The 15,111-nt window shown below is 34.1% G+C and overlaps 2 protein-coding genes across 2 annotated transcripts; both read right to left on the bottom strand.

The window, feature by feature from the left end:
- On the bottom strand, nucleotides 1–1,005 carry LOC123660272. Its single transcript, XM_045595367.1, has 2 exons — nucleotides 706–1,005; nucleotides 1–585 (listed from the first exon to the last, which is right to left on the bottom strand). The coding sequence occupies exons 1-2, from the start codon at nucleotides 869–871 to the stop codon at nucleotides 35–37; spliced, it is 717 nt and encodes a 238-aa protein (XP_045451323.1). The 5' UTR covers nucleotides 872–1,005; the 3' UTR covers nucleotides 1–34.
- A 5,216-nt stretch (nucleotides 1,006–6,221) lies between these two features.
- Nucleotides 6,222–14,051, bottom strand: LOC123660165. Its single transcript, XM_045595267.1, has 4 exons — nucleotides 10,485–14,051; nucleotides 8,882–10,274; nucleotides 7,880–7,941; nucleotides 6,222–6,329 (listed from the first exon to the last, which is right to left on the bottom strand). The coding sequence occupies exons 1-4, from the start codon at nucleotides 14,049–14,051 to the stop codon at nucleotides 6,222–6,224; spliced, it is 5,130 nt and encodes a 1,709-aa protein (XP_045451223.1).
- Between the last annotated feature and the right edge of the window lie 1,060 nt (nucleotides 14,052–15,111).

Genomic DNA, 15,111 nt, shown 5'->3' on the forward strand with positions numbered 1-15,111 from the left:
TTATTTTTTACTTATTTATTGTCAAAAATAGAAGCTAACATCTATTAACAATTTTATTTTGCCAGTACACGTTACCAACATTAGAAAAATATTCCGTGAAACAATCTCTTACAACCATCCCTTCGAGATTGTTGAACACTGTATCATTGGTTCTATCGATTGCATTATTAGTATTAGAGCTAAGCGCCTCCATAGAATGACCATCAATGATAAAGTTATGCAAACACGTGCTTGCTAGTATGATGTTGTTAATGTACTTTGGTTGAACTTTTATACCTTTTTGAAATAATTCAAATCTTTCTTGTAACATCCCAAAAGCATTTTCTACAATACGCCGTGCTCTACTTAAGCGATAATTGAATATCCTTTTTTTTTCATCATTTAAAAGATGTGAGGGGTATGGTCTCATAATATTTTCTGTTAGTGGAAAGGCTTCATCGGCGACAAATACGTGGGGTAATTTTTGAGTTGAATGTGGTAAAGCCTTTTCCGGTGGTATGCATAAAAACCCATTACGTAGTTTCGAACCAAATTTAGAGCTTTGGAGTATACCGCCATCGCTATTTCGACCATATGCTCCGACATCTACAATCACAAATTTGTATTTTGCATCCACGACAGCTAATAAAACGATGCTAAAAAACTTCTTGTAGTTGATATACATACTTCCACTGTTATTAGGAGCTCTAATCTTGAAATGCTTACCATCTATTGCCCCAATGCAGTTAGGAAAATTCCAAAATTTATCAAAGTCGGTTGCAATTGACTGCCATTGTTGGCTCGTGGGTTTCGGCAATGCAGTCGACCTTAATACAGTAAATATTGCTTTACAGGTTTCGTGGACTATATTACGCACGGTAGTGAATCCCATACGATAGCTAAAAGCTAAAGACTTAAAAGAAGCTCCTGTAATTAAATACCTGTAACAAAACAAAAAAAAATCATTAAGCCGGGTCTAGACATGTATTATTTGCACGATCCGATCACCGTATCCGCGTATCATGATCGCATATGTGGACGGGTAAACGCGTCATTACCCGTCCACATATGCGATCATGATCATGATCATTACATACATACATATGCGATCATGATACGCATCGAGGATACGAATACGGTGATCGGATCGTGCAAATGATACATGTCTGGACCCGGCTTTAGTAAACGACTTAAAAGCGTGTGTTATTTGAAATACTTCATTCTTGTTACAGATGAAGAATGCCAGAAGGCGTGGAGCTGCCTTCGTAACAATTATAGAAAAGCCTTAAAAAACAGGGTGTACAAAAGCGGTGACGCTGCCAAAAAGAGACGACCAATTAAATTTGAAAAGGAACTTGAATTTCTGCAAAAGTTTTTTCAAGATAGACCTCAGCTCTCAAATTTAGACTCTTCTTCCGAAGATACACAGCTTTCCGAAGATACGCAGCATATTGAAAATACACAACCTCCCGAAACAGCATCAACTGTTCCTTTTCCTGGAGCACAATCACCTATATCTCCAATGTCGTTTTTATCACAGGCATCAGATTCTAGACCAGTTAGACATGATCGTCAGCGATCATACATGTCATCGGAAGCACAGCATACGGAAACAACAGCAGAAATATTAAAAAAATACATTGAAAACCAAAAAAAGGAACAACATCCTATGGAGATATTTTTTCAGGCAATGGCGGCAACAGCGAAGACTTTGTCACCAAAATTACAAGCTGAAATAAAACGCGATGTTTTACATATTGTTACTGATGCAGAAATAAAGCATTTGGAAAATGTGGAGTTAACTTCAGTTGTGCAGCCAAGTCGTCCTTCAACATCAAGTTCAGGATTCGATATTTCAAATGAATTACATTCATCTCAGCAATACGTACCAACTTCTGTTGCCAGAACCCATAATACAATAATCGAAAGATCAAATCCTTTACACAATTTTTGTTCATTTAGTAAGGCCGAACAACAATATAACACCGAACCAAACTATGGTGCTACACATATAGAATACATACCTACTGCTATATCCAGACGTCATAATAATAATGATATACATGACAATAACTCCAATAGTGAATTGGCGGACTATGAAAATTCATAAAATTTTATAATACTTTCATTTTTGTCATAATGTACTGTAGGTACACAACTGGATTGATGGTCAAGTGCCACCATGTAGCAGTTGTGGTAGATAGCTGATTATAAAAATAAATAATTACTAAATATATCAAGACTTTTAATTTAATATTAGTAAATGCTCCGTGGTGTCACCTGCCGCTCATGAGCGCATGTCTTGCTTCCATGAGCGCGAACACAGAATACCCTTATACAATTACCTTAATGACAAACAGCTATCCACATACCATAACTTAGATTGTAATATATAATAGCTAGAACAAGTTAGCTGGGAAGCTGTATGTATTACGCGTTGGTATATGAATCATTGTAATGTAATATATACTTACCTTAAACATACAGACAATCTCTCGGTAACAGGTATAGGCGATCGAAAATTAGTTTTGTTTTTCTTTATATGCGATTTTAGCAAATGACTTAACTTTTCAAATTTTTCATAGTCCATTCTGTAATAATCATAGAATTTTCGCATGTCGTATCTCAAATCATTAAACAAGTTGCTGAATTCACCATTTGTAGATCTTGTTCTCCATAAATTATGCACCCAGAATTGTCTTTTCGTCAAATTAGCACTTCTTATTTGTCTCTCTTCATCTTCAGCTAGAAGTGCTATTAAAACTAAATCCCAGTCAACCATAACGACACAACCAAAATCGAACACGCGCGGAGCAAAACTGATGGATGCCAGAGTGACTGGGCTTTCAGAAGGATGCCACGGCATGCCACGGAACGCCACGGGATGCCGCAGCACGCCGCGGGATGTTACAGCACGCCGCGGGTTGCCTCTGCACAACCTGCCGTGCCATGCCGTGCCACGCCGTCAGTGGGCGCCGGCCTTTAATCGCAATACTAGAAGCTCAACTGTCATTAATTAAACTTTCATCAATACGTCCGCTTTTTAGGACAATTGCCACTTGCAGCTTAATCGAATGATTTATATTTGTCGAAAAAGTGCTTGTGACGATTAATCAATTTAAAAAGTATTAAAATTTAATAACTTTAAAAGTACAATATTAAAGTTTAATATTAAAAAAAAGTTTTTTCAAATTTTTGCTTAAAGTGTTAATCCATTTTTAACAAGCAAAGCATGTTAGCGATGAAGCTTGATATTGATATTATGTCAGCGGGTTAAGCACTCCTGGGTGATCTTTAAGTCGCGTTGACACAATTAGTCGACTCAGATGAAGTGGTGACTAAGATTTTTAAGACCAGACTTAACCCCTATTATAAACAATACTTTTATACAACTTAAAAAAGAAAAGATCTTTTTATTTTAGAATAGCGTACTCATTCGAAAACAATTAAATTTTCTGCATTATTATGTAAGTTACAATAACTCATTCGAGATTTTGGACAGATTCGAGATATTTTGTATTAAAGTGTAATTTTAATTGCTTTTCATTCCAGATCATACTAAACTGTTTCAATAATTTTACCGTTTCAATCAAAATTTAAATTGACGGATTTGCTAACGTACAGTTTGACCGCAATTGATTTTTTCTCGTTAAACTCTTTCGTAAATCTACCGAATGACACGTTCGTGTTAAAATTGTGTAATACTGTTACATACTTTATTGAAACTTATTTAAATGCTAGTTTGTCTTAATGTTTTGTAATTAATTATTTGTTCATGATTTTTAAGAGTTCTTTTATAGTTTCTTTCGAATGCTATTTACAATATAATTTTATTTATAAACAATAAATAATATAAGTACTGTAATGTTAAGTTATTGCTTCTGTATACGTGATACAATTTCAATCATTTTTCTAGTAGTTTCAAGCAGGTAATTATAGTAACATTTTTATTAAATATTTTTGTAAAAATTTTAAAATCATCAAATGTAGAGCTAACAAACGAGTACCAGATAAACTAGGCTAAAGGATGAATAGATGCGGAGGGGAACTTTGGGTTGGCTTCCTGCTCTGTTATTCAGTGTGCGAACTTTAACTAGATATAACTACTTCATATCCACTCGCCGGCCATAAGGTTATGGTGCTTCTTCAATCAGGCTGCTCCAAATTCTGTCCAAGATATTTCTTGCTGTGACCTACGTCAATTATCACACATAATAACAATCTACACTCACTTGCATACTCATGCACAATAATATATATTTTTTTAATCTAGTTTACGTGTACATATAATCCATTTTAAATAAAATTACACACACTACCATATATTCGACTCACACGCGTCAATCATATTGGGAATAGTATAAAGAATGTCAAACATAATCTATACAAATAAATAAAATTGGTGTGTCTGTTTCTAATATTAAAAAGCTGCTATTTACTAAATGCATATGGATGTACGAGTATACACGGAACATATACTGAAATATTTTTTTACAACTTTTGTCTGTCTCTCTGTCTGTCTGTTTATTCCGTCTAATCTCTGAAACGGTTGGATCAATTTTGATTGGACTTTCACTGGCAGATAGCTGATATGATAATGAGTAACTTGGCTACTTTTATTTTGGAAATGTATTTATTTTGTAACTTTGCGAACTTAATAAATTGTTTTTAATTCCACGCAGTTGCGGCACAGCTACTAACTAATACTACTAACTAAATTTTCAAACTTATAATTTAAATTAATTATGGTCAAATTTCGATCACTGGGCGATCACTAACTAGTATCCTTATCTAGGCTATGCTATAAATACAGTAGAATACATCTACAAGAATACAAACGCAATTTAGAGATTGTAGAGCCAGGTCGATTCATAAAAATAAAAAAAACTTACATTAAGCTACTGATAGGTACTGAGACTGTGCCTTTTTTAAAGGTCTTTACATTATAACACTTGTATACATAATGTATACTTGCTCAAGTGACTCATTTCCTTCCGACCAGTTTTAAATTACAGCAATTGTGATTTTTTCATATCAAAAACATAAACAAGTTATTAATTGTTTTACCTAATATTTGAACCTTTGTTACTTTTTAGGATTAAAATTATTAAGCGCTGGATTAATCGCATTAATTGTCATTAACATGTTATGTGTAACCGAATCTAATTATTTTATACTCAGACTGATAATTATTAAATATGTATAGAAATTAAAATTAGCTTAAGCGTTTGCAGTAAAAACAAATACATTCGATTTTAGAAAGGACTCGATCATACGATCCGACAAAATTTGTATAAACACTAGATTCGTACTAAAGCTTATAGTATCTAGGTGATATCACGATTGTTCGGTTATAACAGAAGCTTGTGTTGGAAAGTTATGTAATAATGATTTATTATGAGCTTAGACAAAAAAAAAATTATCTAGATGATGATTACAATTGCGAATTGTGTAAAAACTAATAGTGAGAACAATACCAAAGACGGTTATAATTAGCTATATACTCGTGAAAGTGTTATGAATACACGACGAACAAAGACGGATAGGTTTTTCGATGGATCGTCTGCTTATGGTGTATAGAGTTAACAATTTCGTAGAATTATTTATTCTTTACTTACTAACTAGCTCAGCCAACTTGGTACTGCCATATTTATTTTTCCTGATTATATTGATATTTTTATACAAATTTTCTTTCGCACGAACTTTGTTCTAACAATAACGAATACAAAAGCAATAGCATTATTAAATTTATAGGATGAGTGCAGTCGTTCGTGAGCTAAGGCCGCTTATAACTTTCGGCGATTCCTTTTTATTCACACAATCAATCATACTATTATCATAATTTAATATCGGTCACCAACCCGCCTGCCTAGCGTGGTGACTATGATCAACACACATGAGTTCACGCCATTTTTGGCGCGAACTTGTTGAGGCCTATGTCCAGCAGTGAACTGCAATAGGCTGAAATGATGATGACGATGATGAATAGTGCTAAGCGTTCTAATATCGTATTGCAAAAGTTCTATTAACACAGATGCTTGCGGTCACGATTCCAGCTCAGTATTTATATTTCATTCAGTCATTTGTATTTCTGCAAATATGTATTTCTTGTTGCTCCCAGACTGATTAATCTCCTTCTCCGCTTTACAAGAAATTGGCGGAGTCAACTGCGCCCCATAGTTACAGCTGAAAGCCGTTAAATTGATCAGTCAATCAATCAATTATATTTCAACTTTTTCAGTCTAATTTTTTAAATCTTCACACAGTGCCTTTGTTGTCACGTAAAGTTCCCATTCCATGGAACAACATTTGGGATTGGGCATCAACTCTTTTTCTGTATTGGAGAACGCCTACGCCCAAAAGTTATTTTATTACGAGCCAAACAACCAATAACAATGGTTTACAATTTTTTTGTTTCGTTCCGTTAAATATTCTATACATTAAATGTAATCGATCTAACATCTTATTTAACTTTAAATGTTAATTAAAATTAAATATATAAAATGATAAAAAAAAAACTAAAATAATTAACTATTGTACAATCATAAAAAAATAAAACACGCATGTTGGAATCATACAAGTTTCTTTACTTTAATATGTTTTTATTTTATTTTGTTTTCTATTTTGATTTAGGAACTTTTTACAGCAACGCTAAAAATGTCTGTCCCATTATACCCTAATTGCAATCGATAATTCATTTTTTTTAATGATTCAAATCTAACCTTTCCTAAATCTTTAAGCTTAGAAAGTGATAGTAATGGAAGCGCGTGCATCGCTCTGTGCATCGTGAATGACGTTCATAATTAACGAACGGTAAACAGTCCCGGGTCACTTGCGAGCAGACTCTTACTTTCGTTACTTTGAAGCGAACATGTTATATGTAAAGACGTAAGATGCTATCTCTTGTATTATGAAGTGTTTATTGAATGCGAGACGAAATCTAGCGTTAGTTACACAATGTCTTGCACATGAAAGCAGTTAAATGTACATTTGATATGTATGTAAAATTAATAGTTAATATTCATTTTACATGCTAATAGTTTTCAGGAAGTGAAAACAACTTATTTATAACACAGATCAATTTTAATACAACATTGTAACATTTAGCTTATTTCGTAGACTTTATTTTGAATCGAAAATTCAGAACACATGTCTCGTAGCGCTATGAAACGACTATAAATATTAAAAACAAAAAGCTACTTAATATTCTATGAGTCAACTATTAATACCCATAAAATAATATTAATATATCCTTAACGATACCAAAATCATTTATTTTTTCAAATGTAACTCATTGGACGCAATTATTACCAGACCCATTAAATAATACGTTATTACCATTTGAAATATAAAAAATTAATATCGACTTGTTTTGAAGATTATAAAATGCCCATTAAGCTTAAAAAACGACGTGGTAGGTCTAAGGATTTCACGGTGATCAGTTCGATTTGACTGCCGAGTCTATAGTAAGGCTGGGCCACCACTTAAGGTGCATTCACAGTCCTGATTTTTGTCAAGCTACATTTTCAAGTGTTATAAGTAATATTGGATAATTATAATTATCTATTGTAGTTAAATTTTATGAATTTTATAACTTTTATTTTAGTTAATTTTTTTATTTTAGTTAATTTTTTTATGTAGCTAATTTTTTTATGTGAAGTAGCATGATTCCCTTTATGTAATTTAGTGTAAATGTTGAATCATCTTTAAGTATTTGTTAAAAAATGTTAACGCGACATATAACCAATAGCAACGAATTGTTGTAGTTGTTGTAGAACATCACTCAACAATATTGGTAATGTGGTTGCGCGATGGTTAGAATACGATCGCCGCTGTATTTTGATCAATTTAAGCAAAATTGAATTTATTTCAGTCGCAGCCAAAAAAGAAACGCACATACTTCTTCGATAACTTTATTAAGTCTAGTCCATAGAGTAAAGACATTTTGACTCTGGCACTTTCCTGTAGTTGCCATAAAATAAAAATAAAAAAGTAATACAATTTATTGTCTATTCAATCACATCCTCCACAGCCAAAAAAAAGGATGATTATCTAACAACTTTAATCACATCTTGACATGTAAATAACATCAAATAAAACAAAGAATCATGAAACAAATTAAAATACAATTTGCGAAGTATTGTAACTTAGAAAAAAACAAACAAATTACTCGTGTTACTTGCACTTGAAACATACTCAAACATTAAACAGATATCAAGTGCAAGATGCATAAAAAAATTAATCTAAAAATATTCAAGAAATAACTGTAATAAGTTGTTACATCACAATCTATAATTTTTAAGATTGTATTAAACTAAATAGGTAAATTTAAACATCAATTAGTTTTACATTTTGAATTTTAGTTACATTCACATTTACCTACATCAGCAATTAAATTCTATAAGCATTAACACTAAATCTTTACATCTTTAAATTAGAGTTTCTGAATACAACCAATATAAATTCAATAATATGGGCAGACAAATTCTAAAATGTATCCTGTCTAGAACAGTATACAAAGTTAATTATCACTAGAGATTAATCATTAGCACAATAATGAATAATCACATTAGGTACTCTATTGATAACAGTTTGAAAATTAACAATAAAATTTATCTCTAATTTTTATATCTATATCAACAACGATCTTTTATTTACTAATAATACCATTAAAAGTGGATAACATGTAACACTTTACTTATTGTATAACATATCATAATATATTAAGATAATTTAGTTAACACTGTGTACATAGGTAGGTATTGGATTAACAGACAAAGATTGCAGTAGAAAAAAAAAATAGTTATGTTTATCAAGAAAAAATATCCTGAAATAGAAGTAATTTAAAACTGATATTTAATGTAAATAATATATTATTACTTTTTGTAAATATTATATTTACTTGGCATTTTAATAATTCTACCTGAACGTGAAATCTTGTCTGTCGTTTCTTTCTTACATGCAGGTTGCTGAACTTCTGCTCCGGACATAGTACTTGATGTACTGCTAGGATTAATAACTATGCGATATCTCTTACCGATTTTGTTCTCATAGTTGTTTTCGTCACCCTCCACCTCTGAAGAGGAAATCTCCAATCTATACAAACGTTGGAATGGGCGGGTTTTTAAACCAGCTGATGTTCTTACCTTGGCAGTTCTATTAACACCATCGTTACCTGTAATAATTTCTACAACAAGTCCTAATGGCCATTTTATTCTCTTATCTTCTGTCTCTATTAGGACTATATCACCAACCTTTAGAGTACTATTTTTATCTTTACCTCTTTGTACCAGTGTTGTTAAATACTCATTCTTGAATCGTTGACGAAAGTCTGATCTCAGCTTCTGCAAATATCTTAATCTTTTGTTAAGATTCTTACTATCTATCTGGTCCAGATCAGTCACATCTGTTTGAGGTAGTGTTTGTAGAAAACAAGAGGGCCTCAGGGGCTCTAAAGCATTTGCCTTGTCGTCTTCTACATATGTGAGCGGCCGGTCATTGATGACGGCTTCGCAGTCACATAACAGAGTCTGCATTTCATCATATGAGACTGATGACGTGCCTAGCACTCTTCGTAATAAATCTTTCATTACCTTAATTAGGCGTTCGAAGAAACCGCCCCACCATGCAGCTGTGGGAACGTTTAACTTCCATTTGATGCGTTGAATTGTCGATTGGCGTTGTACCTCGTCCCAATCGATGTCACGTAAAAGATTCCTAGTGCCTGTGAAATTAGTACCATTATCTGATATCATTATGCTCGAACGTCCGCGGCGTGCGATAAATCGGCGAAACGTCCGTAGAAAGGCCTCTGTGGATAAAGATTTTGTTAGTTCAAGGTGAACTGCGCGATATACTGCGCATGTATACAGCACGATCCAGCATTTCTCACCATCCTGTAAGTAGAGAGGTCCCGCTAAATCAACACCTGTCACCTGGAAAGGAGCAGTAAGTTGAACTCGATCGAGTGGTAGCGGAGCTGCTGGTGCTGGTGTCGGCTGTGATCTGTGTCTTCTGCACACAATACATTTATCTATTACCGATTTCACTAATAATCTGATACCAAGAATCCAGAATCGTTTCCGTAGATCAGTTATCATCGTGTTGGCCCCAGTATGCAATAGTTGCAGATGACGCTGTTCAACCATTCTGCGGATAATAACATTCTTTGCAGGAACAATCATCGGTGACTTCGTGCATTCTGGGAAATCGGTGAGTAAAAGCTTTGTTTTAACTCTCATTATCATATCTGTATCAGAATATATCTGCCTTGATTTTCCAGATTGTTTCTCAATCTGTTTTTTATTTTCTTGTTGAATAATTCTTATTAATTTCTTTTCAGCTTCATCACATTCTTCAAAGGTAAGTTCTCCCTTTCTTTTATTCTTATGACGTGTATTGTGAGAAAATCTGAAAATCCATGCTGTCATTCGTACAATTTTTGTGTATTTTGAAAAATAATTAGACAGCTGGTCTATTATACTAACATCAGAGCAAACATTAACCTGGCACACAGACTTTTTCAGCTCTTTGTTGACGGTTTTTTCATCAACTACCAGTGCAGATCGTGGCCACATGTCGGGTTGCTGAAGCAGCCAGCTCGGACCTTCCCACCAACGGACTTCAAGCAGGTGGCGTGCGTTACAGCCTCTGGACGCCAAATCTGCCCAGTTCTCAGTTCCTGGAATGTGGTGCCAATTGTTTGCATTAGAATTTTGTCTTATTTCTTTCACACGGTTCCCTACGAAAGTATTCCATGGTAATTCTCTCTTGATCCAACACAGTGCTACTCCTGAGTCACTCCAACAGAATTCATCACAATTTAAATTCAAATTTTCTCTGGCCTCTTTCAATAGTCTTGAACCAATCAAGGCTGATAGCAGTTCCAGTCGGGGAATTGTTATCTTTTCTGGAGGGCATATCCTTGATCTGGCAGATATTAAACGAACGGACACATTACCTTCTTTTTCAGTTCTTAAGAAGACGCATGCTGCATAGCCATCCTTACTCGCATCGCAAAACATGTGTAGACTCGCACTGCACTCAGGAAGCAAATCAATAGACAGTCTTCGAGGTAATCTGCAATTATTAAGATAAGTCACATTATCATACCAGTCTTTAAATTGTGATAGTATATCTTCAGGTAGCTGTTCATCCCAGGTCATTTTCATGTTCCAGGTCTTTTGAAGGATTAGTCTAGGAACCAGTGTCACTGGGCATGTGAATCCGATTGGATCAAATATCTTCTGTGTTAAGGATAATAAGTTTCTTTTTGTTACTTTGCTTATATCGAGAAACGGTGGTAAATTACTTATGTTACAATAGAGCTCATCTGTATCAGTGTCCCATTGAAGACCTAATATCGAGATCACTGTGTTTTGAGTCTCATTTATTTCTAAAGGTGATGTGACCCACTGTCTTAGATCGAATTTACCTTCATTCATGACCCTCTTAGCATCTTGAATAAATTTCTGTGTTTGTTCAATTGAATCTAAGCTAGTTACTAAATTGTCTACATAAAATGATCTAGCTAAGATATCTGCGGTGTCTTTTTGTTCTGTGACTTGATTAAGGTGATGTGATATGGTTGCTGACAGTAAAAATGGACTAGCTGTCAACCCGAAAACTACTCTGCAGTGTCTATACACCTTAATCTCCTCACATGTATTATCTTTCCACCAAACAAACCTCAGGTAATCGCGATCTTGTGGTGTCACTGATATCTGCAGAAATGCCTTGGCAATGTCAGCAGTGATACCAATGTAACCCTTACGAAATCCAGTTAATAGATTGGGAATCTTATCTAGGAAATTTACTCCTTTATCTAGACATGAATTCAATGACATACCATTCGAATCTTTTGCAGATGCGTCATATACAGGTCTCAGCTTCGTGGTGAGACTCGACTCCTTCATCACAGCTCTATGAGGTAGGTAGTGAACCCCTTCTTTATTCTTTTCTTCAACAGGTACTTCCTCGATGATACCCGAACGCTCCCATTCACCTAAGACATTATTATAATCATCAAACTTACCAGATGCTGTTAGTTTCTTTGTGATAGATTCTAGGCGGCGAATGGCGAGTTGCTCGTTGCTCTGGATATCCTCATGGCCTGTCTTCCATGGCAGATGGACTTCATATCGTCCTTCGGTGTTCACTTGTATGTTTTCTTCGAAACTTGTCATCACCTCCTCTTCTTTCTGCTGTTTAGACTGCACCTGTGTAGGGTCATTAATGCCTAATACCTCTAGATCCCAAAAATCTTTAATATTTTGTAAACAAAATAGAGACATTACAATGTTACTACCTACTAAGCATGTTTTCCCTTGTAACGTCCAGCCTAATTTTGTTTTTATTGCTGTTAGCCCATTTTCGAGCTGAACAAATGATTCAGTTATTAACAGCCCCGAGAAATCAGCTCCAATTAAGAGCTCTATATCTTTGCTAATACAATCTCTGTCTGTTAAATGTATCCCATGTTTATCTAATAATTTTTTAACAAAGTCATGGGACTCATTGACTTTAGGTACATTTTTACAAATTACAGACTGCTCTAATGCAGACATGTTTAATTTTACCTCAGAGTCTAAGCTCTCTATTTTAAAATCATAAACATTATATTTTTTAAAAGATACGGATAAACCTCCAAATAGTGAGTGGCTAATTTCTGCAGTTCTTACCGCAGTTAATCCCAATTGTTCAGCGACTTCACTCTTGATGTATGACCGCTGTGATCCGCTGTCAAAGAGGGCCCTCACTATGGTGCTCCGGTTCCCGTTGTAGATCTTCACTGCGACAGTTTGTAATAAGGTCTGCTGAACAGTCTTCATATCTTGTGACAGGTTCTGAAGTGTAGTTTCTTTTACAGATTTAGGTTCCGCTGCAGCTGTGCACAATACTGGTGAATGCTTTTGTCCACATACATAACACTTAATATAAAATCGGCATACTTTTGCATGATGGCCAGGTTTTAAGCATAATACACAAGCTTTCTTCTTCTTTAAAATTTCCCTTCTATCTGTAATTGTAATACTTGACAACTTGAAACACTCCAAGCTTGTATGATTTTTTCCACACCATATGCAGCTACGTATCTTTTCTTTTTGTTTTTGTTTTTCATTAATCATAAGGCAGGTTGCAGTAGGTCCAGCTGTTTTAATAGCTTCGTGTTGATTATTAAATGTCTTTTTAGCCATTGATATTCTTTGTTCACTTTCAATTTCTCTTTTTAAGAAGAGTAGCAATGAGTTCAACGGATCTTCCGAAGCGTTTTCAGTTCTTGTTCTTTCCCATATAATTAATGTGTCACTTGGAAGTGCCGACTCCACCATTGGTAATAGAAATGCTGCATATTTATCTTTAGTTACTCCTAGGACTTCAAGTGCTCTCAACTGACCATTCAATTGATCAACTAAATCCGACAATTGGTTAAATTCTTTTTTGTTTAAAATGAGTGACAAAAGCTCTCTTACATATACTTGTATAAGTAAATCCTCTTTAGCATACCTCGATTTGAGGTCTGTAATGCATAAATCATAACTTGAAGAAGTCAACGGGAAACTATTAACAAAGGATTTTACATCACTTCCCGCTTGCATTGCTTGAGTTAAATATTGTAACTTATCGACATTATCGATATCTACGTTTTCATGTATTTTCTTAAATGAACCCCAAAAAGCTAGCCAATGTTTTATATTGCCGTCAAATTTTGTTAACTCCAACGTTGGGAGTTTGTGGCTTTTCTTATTTTCAACTACCTCACTGCCATGGTTTTTTATAATGTTTTCGAAAATCGTTTGGCATAAGGCCCACTTCGCCTCATATTTTCCGGCCTCCTCATACTCTCTGTCAATTAAATTTTGGCTATCTTCCCTTTCGGGTTCTTGAAATAAAAATGTTCTAACCTCTTTGTCAAGTACTTTTAACATTTCATAATATGACTTTAGTAGCTTAAAAGATGCTATAATATCGTTCTTATTTATATTTTTGTTTGTTGTGAGACTTTCGAAATTGTTGGCCGTGCGCGTGAATTGTCGCCTCATGGCCGTGCGCTCTTTCGATTTTGTATCCATAATTAATAACTCCAATCGCTCACCTTTTTCTTTTGTCACGGTCGCCAAATGTGGTTGCGCGATGGTTAGAATACGATCGCCGCTGTATTTTGATCAATTTAAGCAAAATTGAATTTATTTCAGTCGCAGCCAAAAAAGAAACGCACATACTTCTTCGATAACTTTATTAAGTCTAGTCCATAGAGTAAAGACATTTTGACTCTGGCACTTTCCTGTAGTTGCCATAAAATAAAAATAAAAAAGTAATACAATTTATTGTCTATTCAATCACAGGTAACATTCCACGCGGTTATGATTTATAGTTATACCAGTGTTTGATAATTAATTTTTAAAAATAGCATTATAAATATGTATAATATTTTAAAATTTTGTCAAAAATACTTGTAAAAGTGTTTATTTACGGTTGCCTGGAAAAGACCGCCTTTTTAGCGATAAGGCTGTCTTTTGCACATGACTATTGTAAGATTTTATTTCATCTTTGTAATGTGATGTATTAAATAATTGTGTGTACAAAAAGGAGTAAAAATATTAAAAAAAAAAAAGTTTTAACAATGTGGTACAGTACTGTCCACAAAATGCAACTGCATTGTGGATGCACCATAAGATATATCAATGTTTTGTATTGTAGATACGGCATGACGTTTCTTCAGCTTTATGTCTATGACTAGAAATGTTATAGAACTTATTATAGGGTACATACTCTATTCGACCTAATTTTAAAAATTATAGCAAGTGCTTTTAGTATTGTGATGTTGACACCTACTCTTAGATGTTTTGATTGTACATGCTGTTTGCAAAATATAAATACAGTGACCTTGCTTTCTACTCCCGGAAATGTATGGGTCGAGTCTGGTTATAATATGTGTATGTATTATTTTTATGTATATTTATCAAAAACTTAGCTACTTACGAACAGGCGACTGTGTGTGTATGTTACGAAAAAGAAACATTTAAATAAATAAAATACAAATCAGCTTTTGGATAAAAAAAATTAAATAAGTCCATAAAATTTTTTTTTTTTTTTTATGGACGGTTAATATGTGTTGACATAAGTAGTAGA

Source organism: Melitaea cinxia, chromosome 15 (genome assembly GCF_905220565.1).
Source record: "Melitaea cinxia chromosome 15, ilMelCinx1.1, whole genome shotgun sequence".
Taxonomy (NCBI): domain Eukaryota; kingdom Metazoa; phylum Arthropoda; class Insecta; order Lepidoptera; family Nymphalidae; genus Melitaea; species Melitaea cinxia.

Bases quoted from the DNA above. Each gene is read 5' to 3' on its own strand.
- LOC123660272 (XM_045595367.1), bottom strand. From the start codon at position 871: ATGGGATTCACTACCGTGCGTAATATAGTCCACGAAACCTGTAAAGCA. The intron at 586-705 runs GTAAGCATTTCA...TTGTGATTGTAG, and splicing joins CTGCATTGGGGCAATAGATG to ATGTCGGAGCATATGGTCGA.
- LOC123660165 (XM_045595267.1), bottom strand. From the start codon at position 14,051: ATGGATACAAAATCGAAAGAGCGCACGGCCATGAGGCGACAATTCACG. The intron at 10,275-10,484 runs GTTAATGTTTGC...AATAAAAAACAG, and splicing joins TGAAAAAGTCTGTGTGCCAG to ATTGAGAAACAATCTGGAAA. The intron at 6,330-7,879 runs GTATGTGCGTTT...TTTTGGGCGTAG, and splicing joins TTAATAAAGTTATCGAAGAA to GCGTTCTCCAATACAGAAAA.